General features: G+C 35.6%; 1 protein-coding gene across 1 annotated transcript; it reads right to left on the minus strand.

The window, feature by feature from the left end:
- Nucleotides 1-10,168: 10,168 nt before the first annotated feature.
- Nucleotides 10,169-23,107, minus strand: LOC104238505 (uncharacterized). Its single transcript, XM_009792873.2, has 9 exons — nucleotides 22,892-23,107; nucleotides 22,748-22,809; nucleotides 22,546-22,636; nucleotides 16,882-16,968; nucleotides 16,589-16,642; nucleotides 13,040-13,224; nucleotides 11,706-11,788; nucleotides 11,498-11,598; nucleotides 10,169-10,749 (listed from the first exon to the last, which is right to left on the minus strand). Exons 1-9 carry the CDS (start codon nucleotides 22,940-22,942, stop codon nucleotides 10,537-10,539), a joined length of 927 nt encoding a protein of 308 aa, XP_009791175.1. The 5' UTR covers nucleotides 22,943-23,107; the 3' UTR covers nucleotides 10,169-10,536.
- Nucleotides 23,108-23,650: the final 543 nt, after the last annotated feature.

Raw genomic sequence — 23,650 nt, forward strand, 5'->3', positions numbered from 1 at the left:
TGATTAACTGGTAGTTGTAATCACTGCAAAAAAGCCTAAGACGAAATAAAACACATCAATATATGGATGAACCTTGACATCTTTTCCTTAACACATTTACATTACATAGACATAGATAACTCTAGAGGCGGCTGAGAAATAAATTTTACTGCTACTGATAATTCTTAGCATTTCGCAAGAAATTAATTCTCAAAATGGTAACATAAATAATAACAACAATGAGAATCAGTGAATTTATTATTCTCTTGTGGTCTTCCTGCAAAAGCTAAAATCAACAATGAGAAATAGTAAAGTATTTTTCTCATAATGCAGAAAAATCACATAATACACCTGCAAAAGCTAAAATCGAGAATCATGACAGTGGAAGAGCAAAATTTCAGGAAGTTAGTTGGTCACATCAACATCTCCAATTTTGAGTTAAAAGTTAGGTAGTTGAAAATGAATTGTATCAATTCTCCAGATATTTTTTGTCCAATTATTAAAAATACATCGTACATGTATTACTATACATGGATTGAGTATTAGTAAAATCTCTCTTCATCTCCCCTCTAATTTTCTTCCTCAGCATTTTGCCATTTATGCTATGCTTGAGCTATGCACCTACTCAGCATTTGCTTTGTCGAAATCCACTGAGTTCCTGAAAGTTGTATGAGCCTTCTACTACTTCTCAACGTCCTACTTTCTAGTTTTGGTAATTCTAGTATATTGGCAAAAGGAGTATCAGTATCCCAAACATTTTTAAAAGTATGTTGTATTTCTAAAACAAGTTCCTGCATTTATTCATGTATTTAAAATTAAAATTTTTAAATAATTTTTGAAGGCTTACTTTCATACATATATTAAGAGATTTTTTCGATTAAACTGATGCAGTTAAATTATTCATATTGAGAATATGTGCCTAATATCATTTCATGGTTTTGATTCTAGATTTTAAGTTGTATTTCAAAACAAATCTATGATTATGCATGAATTATTTCCATTTTATAGAAGTGTTCAAATATTTAAGGGAAAGAAACAAAAAACGCATGTTTTGCTTCTGTTTCGATTTCAGAGCTACTCTCTATTTTCTTCTCAGTGCAATTCTCGAATTCATCACTATATAAAATCAATAGCTAGATTGCGTAGCGAGTAAACCACAACCTCATCGATCAAATAAATAAATTATTTTGTCATAGACTTGATAAATAAAATTACCATCAATTCAACTGTTAAGTCTCATAGTGAGCTTCATTATATGAAAGTCATGTTATTATATTCGAACTCTGAAACTAAAATATCTGCATTGAAATATCGATAAGAATAAAGGAATGATTAGCTCAAATAGACAAAATATTTGACAAATAGACTATGCAAAAGGGGAAAAAAATCTACCAAACACTATTATCAATATCTTGAAATTTAAATATTTATTCTTTGAGGGTAACTATTTTCAGACATGTCTTCTATGAGGATCTATAATTTTTATAATCTTACATTTCTTATCATTAAAAATTTTCTTCTCTGGAGCTCCAAAATGAAAGTGCCTAGAGAATGTAGTTCGAAAGAAACTTAAAAAGCTAAGAATAATTAACATTTTCATGTCCCCATGAGAAAACTTAACGAATACAAAAAAAATATGTAAATTACAAAATATAGATTTTTTCACTTGAGATGTTATAAGAATCCAACAACTTGAATTAGATTATTTACATTATTATGCAAAAATATAAAGTAATTGGGAGCACTTCACTGCAAAAAGAATGTTACAAAAACTATCATGCACTCAAGATAGTGTCATATGAAAAACCATAAAATATATGATACTCCATTCATATAAGTTGAAACAACACTTACCCTTGGATAATATTCGGCCAGGCTGCTTCTGCCATCCATCAAAAGAACATTCACGATAAAAAAAAAAAAACATTAGAAGTAATTCTCACCCATCTTTATCATTTGTCTTCAACTATTAAATATACTAACTCAGTTTTTTCATGATCCTCTCTGATATTATATTTCTTTTATGCTATTACAACAAGAGTAAACTCAGGTACTTTTGAACTGTAACACATTCCTCCATGTGACTGCAATGACAACCATAACTTTGATAATAAACTTTGTGTCACGATCCAAAACCCAACCAAGTAGTGACGACACCCAACCCAACCTGCTAGGTAAGACAAACAGTATAAGTTCCTGAGAAAAATGTATATTTAATAAATACTGCAATGAAGTTCAATACAACTATCCCAAGGACTGGTAGTACAAGTCATGAGCCACTATGATTTAGATTTACAAATCCGGTGAAAGAAACAAATACAATATCTGTTTGAAAGTTACATAAACATAAATGAAATCCTACGGTACCATAGATAAAAAGGTAGCATGAATCCGGCATACTGGTATGTCTCCAATGCAAAGCTCCGTCTTCACAACTATTCAACTCCAGAATCTGCACGCAATGTGAAAAAGTGTAGTATGAGTACAACCAACCCCATGTACTCAATAAGTATCTTGATTAACCTCAGAAGAAGAAGTGACGAGGGTTTTTTAAGTCAAAAGATACTCACTTGCAAAACCTGTGTAGCACAATAATATGTATAACAAAGAGAAAATATTCTAGATAGACAATTATGGAATAAAGAATAGCAACAGTAAAGGTAACCAACATGTATCCGATTCCGTATCAATTATCAAATAAAACATTCAAGAGATCCTTTCGAGAATTATATGTATCAATACATGATAACAACTTCCTTTTTACATTAATCCATTACGCTACCAACAGCTCAACAAAACACGAGATGTCAACTCAATACAGGTAATTCCATCATGGCAATCAAATCGTTAAATAACAACAAAAGCATAGATTAACGTGTTAGGTGCAACGTAAAAGCATGTAAAATGCACGACAAATCATAAGAAATTCACTTTCAAAATCAAGGTGACACCCAATTTTGACAACAAGTCATAATATAGAAACACAAATATATGGTACTTCGTGCCCATATTTTTGTCACAATAACAATATCCACCATTATCACTCCACCCGTATCACTCCGCCCTGACACAAATCACAATATCTAAGTGTATCGCTCTGCCCTTACACAAATAACAATATCCAACTGTATCACTCTGCCCAGACAAAATCACAATAGTCACCTGTATCGTTCCGCCCTGAAAAAAACATAATAGTCACTTGTATTGCTCTGTCCTAACAAAATTATAATATCCACTTGTATCATTCCGCCCAGACAAGATCACAATATCCAACTGAATCGCTCCGCCCTAAAAAATCACAATAGCCACCTGTGTCACTTCCCCCAATATATTTACATGTGACACAATCACAATAACGCAAATAATAAATCATCATCAAGAAGCATACCCTCATAACTCATCAATAAAGTGCATAGTGAGGATGTGGTTCAACATATAAAACAAGACTACGGCAAAATTAGATATAGAAACCAACCTCAAGTAGTCATATAAAGGATCACATATGTGTCATAGAGTGCAAACGTCCCAACCAAGGTACAACACAAGAACAAGTATGAATGTATGTTCATAACATATGTGTATCTACCTCCGAGGCAAGCTTATCATAAATCTCAAGATTGCTCATCATGTTTAACATAAGGTACCAATATCCTCAACATTTCTCTAGCATGGTTTGTTGTGCTCACATAGTCGATTAATTAAATAATACATAGAATCGAGTAAAACACACAACCAAATAGGGGCTAGGGTAAACTAGAATCTACCCCGAGTATGAACACCCATAGCACATATATATATATATGCTATTTACCTCATATATACGTCATCCTCACATGTTGCAAACAATATCAAATAGTAACAAAATTCTCTCAACCAAAGATAGGAATGCACTCAAACAAGACAAATCAATACTCTAAAAATGCCTTTTCGCGCGAATCAACCTCTGAATGGCTCGGATCTAGCAAAATAACTCAATAACATTAAATAATGCAATAGGAATGAAACTAAAACTATAAAGTTCAAATATTTAATCAAATACTCAAAGTCAACTAAAAAAGTCAACTCAAGCGTGGAACCTGACAAAAGTCATAAATTCTGATCACCCATTCGAATACGAGTCCAAATACATAAGTTTCATCCAAAACCAAATCCAAATCAGTGTTCAAATCTCCATTTTACATTTTAGAAAAGTTTTGCAAAAAAAAAAACCCTCAAATTTTCTCTCATATATTCACCAATCAAAAGCTAAAATCAAGGATGAAATCACGAATAATAATCAAATACGAATCAAGAACACTTACCCAATCCAAGTAGTGAAATCATCTCAAAAGCTACCTAAATCCGAGCTCTAAATCTCAAAATGTGATAAAAAGTCCAAACTTTTCGAATATAAGCTTCTGCCCATCTAACTTCGCTTATGCGATCCATCAGTCACTTATGTGATTCCCCATCTGCGAAAAAACCCTTGCAGGTGCGGAAATCACTTAAGTCCCCAAATCCCGCTTCTCCGAAACAAAACCTCGCATGTGCCTTCATCTGTCTGCTTTTACGAACTCATAGATGCGTTACCTCTTCGCATCTGCGGAAAAATCCTAGCCTCAGCAAATCTTGGTTTTGCGAACTCACAACCGCTTCTATGGACTCGCACTCGGGGACCAAACCTCGTAGGTGCAAAACATCATACCAAAACTGCCTTCAAACTTCAAAATGATCTAAAACTCACCTAAGCCCCTTGGGACCCCATCCAATCATACCAACAAGTTCCAAAATACAACACGGACCTACTCGAGGTCTCAAATAACACAAAGTAATATCAAACCCACAAATCGTCGATCAATATCAATCGCTTAAGTTCATAAACTTCAAACTTCAATCCAAGCATCCAATTCAAGCCTAACCAATCCGGAATGAACCCAAACTTTCACACAAGTTCCAAATGATGAAGCGAACCTATTCCAACTTCCAAAATACCAATCCGAAACCGATATAATCAAAGTCAACTCATTGTCATACTTATAAACTTTCTAAACATTTAAATTTTCTACTTTCGCCAAAAAGAGCCAAATCAACCTAGGAACCCCCAAATCCAAATTTGGACATACGCCCAAGTCCAAAATCACCATATGAACCTATTGGGATCATCAAAATACAAATCTGACACCGTTTACAAAAAGTAAAACCTTGGTCAACTCTTCAACTTTAAGCCTCTAAATAAATGAAAATTTCTCTTCAAAATCAATCTTGAACCTCTCGAACGTCGAAACTAATCATTCACGCAATTCATATTGCATCATATGAAGATACTCAAGACCTCAAACCACTAAACGGGGTGGCAATACTCAAAACGACTAATCGAGTCATTACATTCTCCCCCACTGAAACATACATTCATCCTCGAACGTGCAAGAGTCATTCCAACGCCATTAAACCACCGCATAAAATCAATATACATCTACCTATGGGCGATCCCCCGTCATCTCAATTTGTTAAAGCCCATCAATATAACCTAATTGAATATTTTTTTCTTCTACCTTAGTCCATAAACCATAGAACTCAATCTCCAACATCTGAAATTTTATGTGTGTGTGTGTGTGTGTGTGTGTGTGTATATATATATATATAAACAAGTCGCATCGAGTCCCAACCATATTCCAAGATACAATCACACGATGTACCGCATAACTCACATACTCATAACAATAACTCCCGGCCATAATAGCCACTCATTATCAAATCTGGTACCGGTAAATTACCACATATCAAATAAAACCTTATTCCAAACCTTCAAAACACCACTAATAATGAAAGAAACATGGAAAAATTCATAGCCATCCATAAAATCAATAAGTCGTGTTGTCCTTACGGCTGATAAGGACCATTGCCAAACTCTAAGTTGAATAATGACATTTTTATCCAAATGTACCTTACCCAAGTCTGGTTGCACTTATTCCAGGTCCAATGATCTCATCTCACCCAGTACAAGCTATCCGATCGACAAGCCACACCAAATGCCTCCTAGTCACATATGACGCAATTCGTGCACCTAACAAGCAACAACTCGAGTATAACCAAAGATGGAAGGAAAGCTAAATAAGAGAACCACCCAACAAGTTCAACAATTACCACCACAAAGCACAATGCTATGAACCCATCTCATAAGAGAGAGGCAAAGCACACGAAATAAGAATGAAGAATCCTGTTCAATCATAACTCCGTTATGGCACGTAGCCCAGTCCTACCATATAGCGATCCACATGGAATACCCAATGAGCCATAATGCTCACAACAACAACCACATGTGTATCAGTAGAAAACACGCAAAGTGCATGACATAACCATAAAGAAACGTATAGCACAATATACAATAGATAAGAAACCATAACCATGCCGAAATAAATATTTCAACACACCAGGAACCACCCCGCTCGAATCTCACCACAAAGGCCTAAACAGAATCAAATCATGTGTATAGATAGTCAAGTAGTCTCACAACCCATTGTAGCATAAAAGAGCAATACAAGAGACACGCCAGGATATGAATAAGATCGACTCTAACCAATGGCAACCCCTATCAATTGATGTTCTGAGTAAACAAACCTGATTTGGTGTAGAATGCACATTCTTATTAGGCCTGCCAATGAGCCCCAAACCATTCCCGATAGTCCCAAAGCGGGTAAATAACCATTCAAAAGTCCACAATAACCTATCTGTAACACATACCATCAGCTGAATAACTCTTAACACATCTTCACAATCTTCAATCAAGGAATAGTCTGCCTTAGAGAATATCCAGCCTTTAAGCCTCAAGAATATAACCCAACCTGCTAGATAAGCCAAACGGTATAAGTTCCTACTAAACTGGAAAAAAAATTCAACAATATATACTTAATAAAAACTACAACGAAATTTGATACATCTATCCCAATGAATAATAGTACAAGTCTTGAGCCACTATTATTTAGATTTACAAAGCCGATGGAAGGAATAAATATAATATTTGTCTGAAAGTTACATAAACATAAAAGAAATCTACGCTACCATGAACAAAAAGGTAGTTGAATCCAATATGCTGGTACATCTCCAATGCAAGCTTTAGAATTTGCACACAAGATGTAGAAGTATAGTATGAGTACAACTGATCTCATGTACTCAGTAAGTATCTTGATTAACCTTAGAGAAGTAGTGACAGGATTTTTGTAAGTCAAAAGACACTCAGTTGCAGAATTTATGCAGCTCGATAATATGTATAACACGGAGAAAATATTCCAAATAGAGAGTTACAGAATAAGGAATATCAAAAGTAGAAGTGCCCAACATGATTTGATTCCGTATCAATTACCAAAGAACACATTCAAGAGAACCTTTCGAGAATCAAATGTATTAATACATGATGACAAATTCCTTTCTACATCAATCTGTTATGCTACCAATAACTCAACAAAATATGAAATGTCAGCTCACCATAGGTAATTCCATCCTGGCAATAAAATTGTCAAATAACAACAGAGGCATAGATTAATATGTTAGGTGCAATGTAAAAGCGTGTAAAATGCATGACAAATCATAAGAAATTCACTTGAAAAATCAAGACAACACTCAGTTTTGACAATAAGTCATCAAATAGAAACACTAACATATGGCACCTGCCCTCATTTTTGTCAAATAATAATATCTACCCTTATCACTCTGTCCTGAAAAAAATCACAATATCCACCCATATCATTCTGCCTGACACAAATCATAATATCCAATCGTATCGTTTTGCCCCGACAAAATCACAACATCCACCGGTATCACTTCGCCTAACAAAAATCGCAATAGCCACCCGTATCGCTCCACTCTCACAAAATCAAAATATCTACCCAAATCGCTCCGCCTGACAAAATTACAATATCCACCTGTATCACCCCGCCTGACAAAATTACAATATCCAACCGTATCGCTCCGCCTTGAGAAAATCACAGTCGCCACTCATATCACTCTGCCCAACGTGTCCACATGCGCCACAATCACAACAATACAAAATAACAAATCATAATCAAGAAGCATACCCTCATAACTCATCTATAAAGTGCACAAGAACATAATCAACAACAATGTGAATGGGGTTCAACACATAAAATATGACTACGACAAAATCAGATATAACAATCAAGTTCAAGTAGTCATATAAAGGATCGCATATGTATCACAGAGTGCACACGTCCCAACCAAGGCACAATATAAGAACAAGTACGAATGTGTGTTCATAACATATGTATATCTACCACCGAGGCAAGCTTAGCACAAATCTCAAGATTTACTCTTCATGTTCAACATAAGGCACCGATAGCCTCAACATTTCTTTAGCATGGTTTATTTTGCTCATGTAGTCGATTAATTAAAAAAAATATATAATCAAGTAAAACACACAACCAAACAAGGCATATGATAAGATATAATCTACCCGAGCATGAACATCCATAGCACATGTGTATACGTTCGTCACCTCATATATGCATCACCCTCGCATGTTGCAAACAATATCAATTAGTAAGAAAATTCCCTCAACCAAATCTAGGCAAGGCACATAATAATAATAATAATAATAATAATAATAATAATAATAATAATAATAATAATAATAATAATAATAATAATAATAGTGATACTAATAATAGTAAATTTTTGTTTGCTCAAAAAAAATAATAGTAATAACAACAATAATAATAATAATAATAATAATAATAATAATAATAATAATAATCTCTTCCATTAAATAAAGGAAAAAGGACCAAAAATGCCCCTCCATTATGGAAAATAAAGCAAAGTTATCCTTATTTTGAATTTGATCTCGCACATGCCCTTACATTAGTGGATTGGTTCACATTTGTCTCCTATCTATGGGAAATACAGCAAATTTATCCTTCGCTTATCTTTGGTTCCAAATATGTCCTTATCATAAGTGAACTAGCTCATATTTACCCCTCAAAAGTAACAGACTTTTAACTTCTTACTTTTATCCATTTAAATATATTTTATTATTACGAAGGAGTGCCACATTGCAAGACAATAATTATTAAAAATTTCTTGTAAAAAAATTTAACAAGAAAATTACACAGACAAAAATGGTTAGAAGATCTGAAATATATCTAATCGTTCATCATCTTCATGTATTTCCCCTATTTAAAAATCTTTACGCTCCTTAAATTTAACAACAATTAAACAGAACACAAATTTTAGAAAATCAAATATTTTTCATGGGAAAAAAATAAATCTTCATGAACCCAAATAGAAATTGAAATTCTTAGCTCTCGTTTGGACATAGATTTTGGCTACTTTTTTTTTTTTTTAAAAAAAACATTGTTTCTTCATGGAATTTGATTAGTTTTTTAAAACAAAAAATGAAGAAAAATTGGGTAAAAGTTTTTCTTCCACTCACAACACTTCAACATTTTTTCAACTAAAATGCATGTCCAAATACAACTTCAACTTCAAAAAATTATTTTTCAACATAACTTTAAAAAAAATAATTTACAAGTTTCAATAAAATCTATGTCCAAACGCTAGCTTAAATTAGTGAAAAATTAAAAGTAAATTACATGGAGTTATTATATACATTTAGCAACAAGTTTTGATATTGCCAAGGAAACTGCCATCCTTGTTATGCCGGAAAGAACAAAATCTGTAAAATATTAATTTTATTACTTTGAAATTTATGCATATAATTGCAATTGCGTAAACCAAAAAGTAGTGATGGTCACAAAGACAAATACTGAGAGATATGATTAGATATCCTTTGAGCAAAATAAAATATTTTATAAGTCTTTTATTTAAACAAATTCCACATGTTCTTTTTCTCTCATTTTATTCTCTTCTTCTTCCTCTTGTTTTAGAATTAGTAACCAAATAGATATTTGACCCTAAAATAGAAGGATCGATAAAAAAATAATTCCGTTATTTTTGAGGTGCAAATATAAATCTCTACTCATAATAAGGGCATATTTGAAACTAAAATCAAATTGAGGGCAATTTTGCGCTATTTCCTATGGCAAATCTAAACCAAGTTACTAATGATAAGAGCATGTCTGAGACCAAATTTAAATAACGACAAATTTGCTCTATTTTCCATAGTTGAGGGGCAGTTTTGACTCGTTTCCTTAAATAAATGCTGTATGACTTCATCTAATGAAACACGTTTCTTTGCGTATACGTAAGGCTATGCAAACTCGTACCAACGATGAGCTTTTTGCAGTCTACATCACAACGAAATGAATCACGTTCCTCAAACTTGGGTGTAATGTCTTAGCTAAGGTTATATTTTATGATTACAAAATTTCAGAAGCTTAGGTTAAAAGAACGGACATGCACACAGCCCAACTCACAAGAGCTCACTCTTCTGCAATAAAATGCAATGCATCTTTCTGTTCCTTGCTAGGGCCCTCCATCGCAGCTCCCCCTTCTCTGTCAAAAGTAACCCAGGTTGCAGTTGTTCCCTCTGGGGCTTGCCTATCATTACTGCTTGCTTTTTCTTCACACCAGTCAGGTGATGCCGATACAAGCTGATTCTACCCTTATTTATAGGCCAGTAAAGTTAGAGAAGCTCTTGAGCGCTTTCTCCTCCATTTCAACAAGCTGACGGCAGAATATTTCAACACTGTGTGCCTCTTCTCTCAATGGAATTCTGAACTCCCTCCACTGATATTCACGAGAACCATCGCTCCTCACTGGACCTAAAACTTTTCCTAGCACATCAAATCCTTTCTGATCTATAGAAAGCAGATAGGCATCCTTCACATAAAACCAGAAATCAGTTTCTCTTCTGCGCATCAGCCAGTAGTAATTTATATATTGACTGAATGACAATGCAAATTAGCAGGCCAAGGACAACATCTGTTGATGTTCAGCATGGAATTATGGCTTAAGGGTGTCACGAACAGTAACAAGCAGGAACACATCATGATATGCTACAACAATTATAAGTCAGACATAATATCAAAGGATCTCCCAGTCATGAAAGTTGGAAAAAAAATGGCCGTGAACATGTGTAAACATTTGCCCGGTTATGCACAAACAATGTTTCGAGTTTAATCAATTGACACACAAAGGTTTATTGGCCCTAAATACACTGCTAGAATTTATCTTCGAACTTCCAAACGAAAGTAGAAGTAAATCGCCTACTAGATTATTAGCAAGAGAACTCAGAGAACAAATACATTTTAACCAAAGCTTTCAGGGACTACCAGAAGATCACCTTTGCATTCTTACTCAAGTGTGTGATGCAGAAGAGAATTAGAGCTCTACGCCTCGCCTCACTTTGATTAATTCATGTGTAAACATTTGCCCGGTTATGCACAAACAATGTTTCGAGTTTAATCAATTGACACACAAAGGTTTATTGGCCCTAAATACACTGCTAGAATTTATCTTCGAACTTCCAAACGAAAGTAGAAGTAAATCGCCTACTAGATTATTAGCAAGAGAACTCAGAGAACAAATACATTTTAACCAAAGCTTTCAGGGACTACCAGAAGATCACCTTTGCATTCTTACTCAAGTGTGTGATGCAGAAGAGAATTAGAGCTCTACGCCTCGCCTCACTTTGATTAATTCCATCAATTAGGCTCATAGTATATGATGCTACAAATGGAAAACATACACTTAGAGCATAATGCTAATGAGAATGCATTGGTCCTCAAAAAGATAAGATACGCAGCAAACATCAACCGTTGAGTTCTAAGACTTACATAAAGGATCAGGCTTTGTTGCTTGGACCTCCTCAAGACCTACTTCATGAGTCCCTCCAGTACTATCAATATACATGCATGAGCTGTGGAGTAGATAATTTTCCATATGTCAAGACATATTTCTAGTCAGTTCTCAGATTTATTTAATTATTCCATCCATCCAATTTATGTTATACATTTTTCATATTGCAATGTTCCAAAAGTTTTTTTTTTTGTTGGGGAGAAAGGGGGGCGGTTAATTTGGTGGGTGAGGTTTACCATAGAAGAAAGTTCCCAAAATTGTTTGCACACTTGTACACAATAATGTACTCGGAGGTTTTCAAGAGTTTAAAGCAAATAAGCAATTCAAGAATAAACAATAAGCTGAAACATCAAAGTCAGAAAAGTACATTAGTATTTTTATCAACCATTATAATATGCAAGTTAACTAACTCCATAATTTTCAAGCACAGTAAAATTGCATCACATGCACAACTAGGAGTGGCAAACGGGCAGGCCGGATCGGATATGGTTCGGGTCGAAAACGGGTAGTGAAAAAACGGATCAATTATTCGACCCGACTCATATTTAATACGGATAAAAAAAACGGGTTAACCAGAGAATAATATGGGTAACTATATTATCCATGAATTTTTGCATATGATCACTTTTGGGAGAATTCTTAGTCTCCCTAACTTGAGTAACCCCCAATTTGAGGCTTTAAAATGTAAAAGTTAGACCCATTGGTTATCCATTGGTTACTCATTGGTTACCAATTTTCTAAATGGATAATATGGTTCTTATCCATATTTGACCCATTTTTAAAAAGTTCATTATCCAACCCATTTTTTAGTGGATAATATGGATGGTTAACTTTTTTTTTTTAACCATTTTGCCACCCCTATGCACAACCAGGGCGTACATTAAAGAGAAGCTACAGCCAAGTATTTCTGGAGATCCAATCCCATTTATCTAAAAGGTGGCAAATTTTTAATATATGTTTCATCAAAAAGTTCACTAGGTATTACCTAGGAGGATAAGAACATCAATCATCAATCACAACGATTAGCAATCAAACTAGGTTCCAGAGCCAGCCATGCTAATAGTACATTTAATAAAGAAGTGCAAACGTAAGGATCTCATCTCAAGCTTCTTTTGTTTTCTAGTTGAATAAGTAGTCATCTCAACAGCTTAAAGTCATTTCCATGTTTGACTCAGTTTAATATTGCAGAGGGCCAGAAGGTTAGGAGGAATCAAAGATCACACTTTAAAAGACTACATAATAATCCTTATCTATAAAAAAAAATAAAAATAAAAAGATTACATGATAATCTAGCTTAATTAAATCTTTTCACCTTGGATTGAACTTGAACACAACATATCCTTTGTCCGCATCAAATAATTCCTGGAGATTGTCACCTCGGCATGTAACACCAAGGGAAGATGAACTCAATATACCCAAAACGGTGTAAGAGAATTTCTCTATCATGCTCCTTTCAGATGATATGACTTCCTTAAGGCTCTCTCTAGCAAATTTAGCCTTTCAATGGAGAGAAAGAAGAAACAGTCAGGGAAATCACTTCTTACTGTTCCGCATGAAGTTGTTTAGTGAAAAGAAATAAATTTCATTCCAGTAAGGGGTCTCTTTTAGCTAGTCAATTTAGCTGTATAACAGGTAATGGTTACCGAGCTACCACTATATCAACTCAGCTCCTCAGTTAGCCTATACTACACAAAATGGTCTAACCCAACAGTTTTATGAAAAGCAGAAATATAACTATGAGAAGCCATAAAATAACTTGCAATCTCATCAACGTGTGCAGAGTGTCAGCAAAAGTTAGCAATGATTTGCAGATTCTTTTGTAATTTGCTAAGCCTCCTCCTTCATTAGTCAATGCCCAACATCTTAATCTTTAATAGAGCCAAAAAGCTAAGCTGCTCCGACACGGCAGTTTAGGTGCCGCACCCGTGCCAACACGATACTAGTATGAGGGTGGGTATGGGATCCGTACCGGATTTGGTCAAATAATTTTTGGGTACTTTGACCATGACGGACGGAAAAATTCGAGACGAATTACAATTTGATTCCGGAAATTAGAACCAAAACTAGGGTAAATTTGAAGAAAATAGCATACCTTCTCTAGGAAATCAATCTTTTATTTATCTACAACTTGAGAATAAAAAAAAATTCACACTTTACAAACTATACGTAAGTATTCCACAAAATTTCTCATAATTTAAAGATATTTTATATTTTTATTTTTTTGAATTATTTTTAGCCGGATCTCCGCACCCGTATCCGTACTAGGATCCATATCCCCGAATTTTGAATTTACATCTCAAAGGATCCGACCTCTAGATCCGCACCTATGTCGGACACCCGCACCCATGTCCGAGCAACTTAGCCAAAAAGTAAACCTAAATTACTGAACTATAAATAACATGAAAATTTAGGCTGCCATCACTGTAATTGGAGTAAGCAAAAGTTAGAGCTGCTTCATAACTTTCATTTTGATTTTCCTAGTCTTCCTCCTCATTATGGGATGGTCCAATTTTAACCTATCTTGTTTCGTCTATCCAAACAAGCTGAAGAACCACGGCAAAAGTATTGGTATTAATAGGCATTTAACTGTCAAAGAGCAAGGTAAATCTCAAATGATAGTTACTGAAAAAAAAATCCCAAATGATAGTTATCAGCTGAAATTCAAAACTATCCTGTTGGTTGTCCTCCACTTCCGGCCCAACTTGAGAAATGTTTCTGGCTAACAGTGGATTGAACTGTAGACCATATAGAAACAGATACATCTTTCCACTTATAAATTTGTTAAATGAAGTGTACTATATATATAGGTGTAAAGAATGCCCTGTAAATGTTAGTGACTCCATATTTGATATCATAGAATACTTGTAAGTTTTTGTAGTAGGGGATTCTTTACTGTTTTTGGATGTATTTTGTCACTTCTAGCAGCACAAACTTTGTGCTGTTTCCTTTTTACCATTCTCAAACAATGAAGTGTACTATATATATGTATTAAGAATGGGAAGCCCAGAAAGTTACATTACAAATATACCATTTTTACTACGTACAAATAATAAAAGCAAAACGCTACACAACAACCCTAATTAAACCCGCGGTTTCATATACGAAGGAATGCGCCACTGCAACGATAGTATATATATGCTACTTTTTGGAGTATCAAAGATCTTGAAAAATCATGTCGCCACTGCAACGGAAGATGCCCCTGGGCGGATGCCAGAGAGCAGAAGAATACGAGAGAAGGAAGAAGCAACTTTAGGATCTTTGTCATGCTGACAAGGCTGAATTTGTTGCTGACTTGCAGGATATAGTTTGTCGCCTGGTGCTTTCTAAATGTGTATATACGGTAAATTTGATTTCCCTGGGAATATATTGGTGGAATGTTCACTTTTAATTAGTCTCTCAATTCTGATAACTTAGTAGAAAAATGCTTTTGATAACGGTGCCTTGTAAAATACCATGGTTTTAATTCTGAATTTGTGATTATTGCCTTTTCTAGAGATGATAATAGCAAGCATTAACCTTAAGGGGTCGTTTGGTAGGATATATTAAGGAAAACAATACATGTAGTAGCTTTGGTATTATTAATCCCTTGTTTTATTAGTTATACACTCTATTCAGTGCTATTCTTATACATAGCAAACCATAGCATTAGCAATACCATTGTTTTTAATACATAGATAAGTATGTATAAAGAGAGAATTTCCCGTTCAAAACCTTCTCCAAATCCTTTTTAAAGAATGTGAAGGGTATTTTTGTAAACAAACAAAAAAATTCAAAATTATGCAATGCATGTTATTTTTAATATACCAAATCAATCAATCAATAAGAAATAATCTCAGCATAACTGATCTCAGTATTACTAATCCCAACATTACTAATATACCATATTCAATACTATACTTATACACCCTACCAAACGGCCCATAAGGATAAAGACTTAATTCTTGCATGATATACTGTTGAAAGAGTTGATAATGATACCATTCTATGCAATTGTAGTGTTTGTAATTGGTTGACTTATTGAAACGCAGTGAAAGTTACATGCCTATGTAAACAACCTCCATTTCAGAATTTGAACCTACTCAGCCAAACGAGAAAGTCTCCATCTCTCTTTAAAACTTATCATCTCCGCAGCTATCTGGTGGATAATCTGGAAGAAAGGAACTCTAGGATTTTTTAGAACAAGAAAGAATCTGTTTTAATAGTCAAATCCAGATGTATTTCTTTACTCTCTTTTTGGTGCACAATGACTTCATTTAACGATGTAGAAGTCATGTTAGATTTTTTTAGCACATTATGAAACCTGTAGTGTTGCTATACTGTATATATTCTTCACCACTCACTTGATGCTGATAATTATATACACATCATTTACTGATCAAAAAAAAAAATTATAATCACTCATTTACTCATGAATCTTTTTCTCCTTAATTTGTACTATTTTATGTTATAATCCAACTTTCTAGTATTTGGTACATCTCATTATTTCATATTTTTTATATCTACTACACTCATACAGAGGGATGATTATACTTTCCTGGGTGAATACCAAAAGGGATGGATATTTCATGTCCATGCAGCATCGAACTACATCCCTCTCACGCTTTTCCAAAATCGCATTTGGGAAACGCTTGTCACCCCCCCCCGGAAAAAGGCCTCTCACGCATAGTTTCACTGCTATGAATAGTTGGGATCCTGATATCACCAAAGGAAACTGCTATTTAGCAGAACATACATAAGTTGACTCAGAGTTTCTCAGAAAAGCAAAAGACAGCACAAATGAGTTGAATATTCAATCGAGCAATAATAGAGACTAAATAAAGTGTCACTAATTGGTAAAGGGTAGGACTGTATAAAGCAACACCTTTTCATCTTTAAGAGGCAGAACTTCACCCATCAGAGCAACCCGAGCTGGTAGCTGCATGATAGGCTTTGTCAGTTTATACATAAAAGCTAAATATTCACCAAAAAAAAGGATGCACTCTGTGAGAAGAAGGTTACTCCAGTAAAAGAACCAAATGGAAACAAGAAAGTGATATACAACATAATAATCCACTTCAGTGACTGATAGCCATATTAGAAAAATATTTTGAATGCTAAAGTTTAAAGTATCAGGAGGAGAACAAGAAGTAGGCAAATGAATGGTTCTATACCCACTTTCTTGATGGACTTGAGTAGATTTGCCAGTGGACCTGGCATGGGACTCGTCACAGCAAAAGATCCACGCTCATCTATCATTGTGTTCTACACAGAAAGGAGAAACTGCATGTCAGGTATGCTCTATCTTCCAAATGAACAATCTAACAATGAAGTCTGCATCAGAAATAAAATTGGTATTGCTCAATAGCCAAAGAATTTTATTTTCCCTTACAGTTTCAGAAACTAACGTAGAGCTCTAAAACCCAAACCAGGAATTCTTGAATTAAAATAAAAACTAAGAAATTTCATAAAAGAAGTTTATGAAAAAGTTATGAAGTCCTATAGCAATATCTGTTCAAGACAGATCTAATTATATCCTTGTGATACTGTCTCCAACTAATATACCGTCATAATCACTCCATCGTATATCGTCTCTGATAGCTATAGCTTCAAGAGAAAGGTTTCAAGAGAATAAGAATCGTCATTGACTAGAAATTAGGGGCTTAAGCTCTAAAAGTAAAGTAAAGACAATAAAATAAATCTGCCATCGTATATCGTCTCTGATAGCTATAGCTTCAAGAGAAAGGTTTTGAGAGAATAAGAATCGTCTTTGACTAGAAATTAGGGGCTTAAGCTCTAAAAGTAAAGTAAAGACAATAAAATAAATCTGACTTCCCAAGCATGTAGAAATCAAGAAAAAAGGAAATGACACAGAGAGCCATCGTATAAGGTAATTCAGATTATTCAACAGAGGCTTAGTTATTTCTACATAAAGTAATTCCAATCTTCTTTTTCAGTGTTTTTTCCGTCTTATTTAACATTCCCCAAAAACAAATTTCCCTGTTTACAGGAAGGTCCTTAAGAAGGAGGCTTAGAGGGTGTTTGGATTGGCCTATAAAAAGTAGCTTTTAAGCTAAAAGCCATAAGTTGGTAATACCCAACTTTTGGCTTTTGGCTTATTTTTGTACTTTTTATGCCTAAAAGTAAGTGCTCTTAAGCACTTTTTATCATTGTCAAATACCACACAAACTAAAAAAGTGCTTAAAAGCCAATAAGCACTTAAAATAAGCCCATCCAAACACCCTCTTACTTAATTCTCCAGGTGCTTTGCTTCTCAGACCAGTGAAAATCTTTATCGACACAAAAAAAGTTAAGCATCAACACCCTAAAATAACTCACACCATCTCCTCAGTTTTGATCTGTTCTAAATGTGATAACCCAAACTTCACCCCACTTGTAGAATCTTACTTGCGAATCACAAGCCTGAATTTGTAATTAAGAGAAAAAATAATCCTACTCAAAATGGATTTGCAATGAGCTTTGAAATCCATATGGAAGTCCATATTGATCCAGATTTCTAACCATCACGCTTCAGAAAGTCTCACCTACTCTTATTTCATATTTCATTCAATAGGCCATGGATGCAAAAACATGTACAGTCTTCCTTTCCCTTCTCATATTCCTCCTTTTTAGCATAAAGATTTCTCAATGTTATAGTCTTCAGTTTTAATAATCTTATACAGGATAATTGGTACTTGAAGTAGATTTATTGTGGTAAAGGAACTAATTAGAAGATTTGTTCAGCATCTTATAATAAATGGTGAAACTCTCGAGAGTTTGCCTGATGTTCTTATTTCATTCATCAGCTATCGTGTGACCTATAGGTCACGGGTTCGAGCCGTGGAAGCAGCCACTAATGCTTGCATTAGATTAGGATGTCTACATCACACCCCTTTGGATGTGGCCTTTCCCCGGACCATGCATGAACGCGGGATGCCTTGTGCACCGTGCTGCCCTTTTTCAGCCATCGTCATCTTATTTTTTTGGCCAATCAAAAACTCTCATGTTCAGAAGCTGAAATAAGTATGTTGAGATGGATATGTGAGCATACCAAATTAGATAAGATTAAGAATGAAGTTGTTCGAGAAAATGTGAGAATGGCCCCCGTGGAGGATAAGATGCGGGAGGTGAGGCTGAGATAGATCGGGCATGTGAAGAGGAAAAGCACAGATGCCTCAGTTAGGAGGTGTTAGAGGTTGACCTTGGTGGGTATGACGAGGGGTAAAGGTAGGCTAAAGAAGGTGAATAGGCAGGATATGGCGCAACTGGAGCTTACCGAGGACTATGGCTGTCCAACGGGACGGGCCGTCCCGTCCTGCCTCTCGTCCCAGCCCACTTCATGTTAAACGGGATGGGCCAATGTTGAACGGGACACGGGATGGGACGGCCATTTTGTCCCGTGTAAAGGTAGGCTAAAGAAGGTGATTAGGCAGGACATGGCGCACCTGGAGCTTACCGAGGACTATGGTTGTCCAACGGGATGGGCCATCCCGTCTCGTCGCGGTCCCAGCCCGGCCCACTTCATGTTAAACGGGATGGGCCAATGTTAAACAGGACTCGGGATGGAACGGCCATTTTGTCCCGTTTGTCTCGTTCCATTTCGTCCCGTCCCGCCTGTCCCGCCAATTTTTTTATTTCTTTTTTGAATTCTAGTCGTTGGGAAACGGCTCCAATTGCAAAAATAGCTGTTACCAACGGTCAAAAACTTAAAAAAAATAGTCGTTGCAAACTTTAAAAACTTGGTCATTGTCAAAAAACTAGACATTTTTTAAAAAAATGCACTTAAGGCCCGCGAACCCGTCCCGTCCCATCTCGTTTGTTAGCGGGAAGGGATGGGCCGACCGTTTCATCCCGTTTGTCTCGTCCCGCCATCGTCCCGCTTAAATGTCGTCCCGTCCAGTCCCGTTGGACAGCCATACCGAGGACATGACCCTTGATAGGAGGGTGTGGAGGTCGAGAATTAGGGTGGAAGGTTAGTAGGCAACCGAACATTTTTCTTTTTCTTTCTCCGATCGTTAGCATTAGTGTTAGCATGGTATCCCTCTATACTTGGATTGCTGGTACTATCTATTGTTTCATTATAATATTTCGCTTCGATTTTTTAAATATCTTGTTATTACCACTTGTTGCCTTTTTAGCCGAGGGTCTATCAGAAATAGTCTCTCTGTCCTCCCATGGTAGGGAAAAGGTCTATGTACACACTACCCTCCCAAGACCCCACCTTGTGGGAACTCACTAGATTTTTTGTTGTTGTTGTAGTAAAAGATAATCTACTAAAAAAAATGTCAGGCAGTACCGAGATGAAACTGCATCATTACAAAAGGTACCAATATGCAGCTCCCTCAAACCTGAAGCGTATCTAAAAGTGTAGTATTCCATCAGAGTCAACCAAAAGCAGCATTACACCATATTTTCAAATTCTGAATACATCTTTTTTTACGAGCGAGAGATCTTCCTCACTTTTATCAAAGCATCTTCGATTTCTTTCCTGTCCACATAATGCAAGGAGGAATGCTCATTCAAGTTTTCTTTAGCCTTTTGATTTACATGTGTGATATGTCTTTACTATTTAAATTGATGTTTTCTCTAATTTATAGAATAATTGGTATTTGAAGCAACTAAAATGTGGCAAAGGAACTATCTAACGGATGTGATTTTTGGTGTCATCGATGATCAATGTTACGAATGCTCAAGATTGGATCTTATTTTTCTATTTAATTCATAAGTCATCATCTACTCTTTCCAGTACTCGATGGGCATTTTCTAAAGAATAACAACTTTACAAAGAGTTGTAGTTTTATGCAAATCAATCTCCTACAAAATGTATTTTACCCATATTATGAATCATGAGTTACTTCCTCTAAAGGGGCGACAATGGTAGGTAGCTTTGTAATAATTACACCTTCACACATTTATCTTCCTTTTTTTTCATGTTTTCAAATTTCCATCTAATCTAAGTTTCGGTTACTCCTTTTATACGTCCCCTTGAAAGTTGTTTGTTTTTGACAAATTACTAATCATATCATACGCGTATCTGAGCATGCCATCTTGCTTATATATTTTAAAACTTCTTCTTACATGGAGAAACAAGATAAACCAAAAATAATAGTCAGATAAATTTGCCCCCAGCAAGCAAAAATAAATAACAAATAAGATCTAAACTGACCAAACTATGCATGCAAGTCAAGAAAACAAAGAGCTTTCTGGGGTATCAACACATGAATCATGCTGCTAGCAGAAAGTATTTGGGCAAAGAATATATATAATACCGTCATTCACTCAACCTCTCTTTGAAGGAGAAACAACAAGGCAATTGGAAGGAGGCAGGAGGTGAGAATAGATGAAGAAGGCTCATTCTTGATTCAAAAAAAAAAATAAAGGCTCAAGTCACAAGCATAAAAATTTTCTTTTTGGGTTTTGGTTTGTGGGGGGGGGGGGGTGGGCGCACAATTTCAAAATGTCTCAGCAGCAGGGTGATCATGAATGCGTAGGGTCCATCTTGTTCGTATACAAGCTTCCTGCTGTCATTTTTGTTACTATGAACACCATAAAACACACCTGATGTAATAATAACATGATGCCATCCACTATCTTGTCCAAACAAAAATCTACAATACCCTCAAGAGGATAACAACTTTACACTGTCAGCTTCCAAATAAGCAATTCGATGTAAGACAAAGTACAACAATTACGCCTCAATCCCAAACAAGTCGGGGTTAGCGATATGAATCCTCGTTCCTCATGTAGCTCAAATACATTATAGTAATAATAATAGAAATTTTTTACCAAGTCTAAACTTGTCCCAACTAGTAGGTATCACCTATATGGATTTCCTCTTCCCGTGCGCCCTATCTTTGGCCAAGTTTGCAATAATTCCAAGAATTTGTAGGTCTTTCAAGACAACTTCCTTCCATATGATCTAAGGTGTATCCCGTCCTCTTTTACCACCTTCCACTACCATAGTTTCACACCTACAGACCAGTGCATTTGTAGGTCGACACAGGACATGATTAAACCATCTCAAGCGACCTTCTCTCATATCCTCAATGTGTGTTACTTGCACCTTATGGCGAATATGGTCATTTTTAATCTTATATAACCGAACATCCATCTTAGCATTCGCATTTCTGCAAAACTCATCTTGTAGAGTTGAACTTTAGCAGCCCAACATTCACTACCATATAACATAGCCGGACTTCTAATTTACTTCATAAAGAAAATTAAAAAAAAAAAACATAGCCGGTCTTATAGCTTTTCTATAGAACTTACTTTTCACCTCGGTAGGCATCCTTCTATCACATATTACCCGGTAGCACATGTAAGACAAAGTAATTCATAGAAATAACAATGTTACTTGGTAGATGCAGATTAGAATTACTACAAAAATCCAATATCAAAGTGCTTAAATGTGACACTGATTCGTATTCAAGTTAGATGAACAATCAGAGAGTAGTTACTCTAGTAATACTTTCTGGATCTTTCAAGGTAAAAATCAGCAGTAGCAGAAGTTTCACACAGCACAGAAAAATAAAGCACTGAGCATCTACGGAGATGAATACTTCTGCTCCACTATTTAGATGGCTAGTTTCATGTCCACAAGAAACATTGTTTTTTAGTTAAACAATAGTTGGCTAGAATCCAGAGCCAGAAAGATCATATTTGGATTCAACACAAATTTTAATTAGGTTGGAAGATTTTGAAGTCTATGCTACAGAAGAAAGAGCAAGATGAGGTGACTGCAATATTTTCAACTGCAAGCATAAGTTGGCTGTGGGTTGAAAAGAAAGAATACATAATGCCAAAACATTAAAATTATAAAATGTTAAAGGAGCATCTATATACCACATTGTGCATATCATTTTCGGCTACCCAGACGTAGGGCTTGCCTCTCTTGACCAAATACCGGACTTTTGAAGAGTATACTTCCCCTTTGCTGAACAAAGAACGTAATAAACACACGACAAACAGAAGGAAAGGAGTCAATTTCAGTTAATAATAATAATAATATCATCATCATCTCTCGTCATAAAATAAAAGCACATACCTTCCTTTAGCATCAGCCTTCACGGTATTAAGGTAACCTTGCCAATTTGACTCCAATATATTCTGAGAAAGCGCGCATAGGATATATCTCAAGAATAGTACTTATAATTGAAGGAAATTTGTAAATGAATAAGGGGTCACTAACCTTGCTTTTTTCAGCAAATGTTAGCACGGTTGCTTTGCCTCCTTTAATCATCTCAAGTGTAAATGAGTTTGTCAATGGTAGAAACGATAGTCGGAGACGAGGGTTTCTTCAGGGTTTAATTCTGTTTTACAAAACCTGCGATATCTCACAAGGTAGGGCTACCCGAAGACAAGTAAAGCTAATTACAGGGACCAATAGCAAAAGTTTGACGCCCCCTTTTTTTTAGGATTATATATATAAGTATATATATAAGTCTTGTTAAAACTTCCTTCCTAGCTCCTTCCTTTGCGAGAGGTCCGCCACTTGGTTCTGCTCCCTGTAGCTATGCCCTATAACTGGTTTCCCAACTGCTCCATCAGAAACTTGCATTCAGAAATTATGGTTTTGTGAATTAAGTTAGCATGCTTTAACATTTCTAGCACCACTTCAGAGTTAGTCTCAATCACAATGGGCGACAAGCCTTGATCTCTAACTATTTTTAGCCCCACCCACAGCGCTTGGATCTCTTCCGTAAGACTATCAGTAATTGGGATCCCCCTCATGAAGTGTAAAATCCAATGCCCCCTACTGTTTCTGATTACCCCCCCCCAATACCCCATTTCATTGTGATAAGGGAAGAGGCCACATTAGTGTTCAACTTATAGAAGCCCATATCTGGTAGTTGCCACTTTAGGTATAAGGCTTTTGTTGTTTTAACATGCCTGAATGTGGTTGTCACATGGTGGTATTCCACAGCCTTTGCAATTGTTTGGTGCACAT

The sequence above is a fragment of the Nicotiana sylvestris genome, chromosome 9 (genome assembly GCF_000393655.2).
Source record: "Nicotiana sylvestris chromosome 9, ASM39365v2, whole genome shotgun sequence".
Classification (NCBI taxonomy): domain Eukaryota; kingdom Viridiplantae; phylum Streptophyta; class Magnoliopsida; order Solanales; family Solanaceae; genus Nicotiana; species Nicotiana sylvestris.

What these genes read in the sequence shown, in the direction of transcription:
- LOC104238505 (XM_009792873.2), bottom strand. Translation starts at nt 22,942, where the DNA reads ATGATTAAAGGAGGCAAAGCAACCGTGCTAACATTTGCTGAAAAAAGC. An exon ending in GTGTTCAAGTTCAATCCAAG is followed by an intron (nt 11,789 to 13,039) that starts GTGAAAAGATTT and finishes TCTACTCCACAG; the next exon opens with CTCATGCATGTATATTGATA. An exon ending in ACTTGAGTAAGAATGCAAAG is followed by an intron (nt 10,750 to 11,497) that starts GTGATCTTCTGG and finishes TTTTATGTGAAG; the next exon opens with GATGCCTATCTGCTTTCTAT.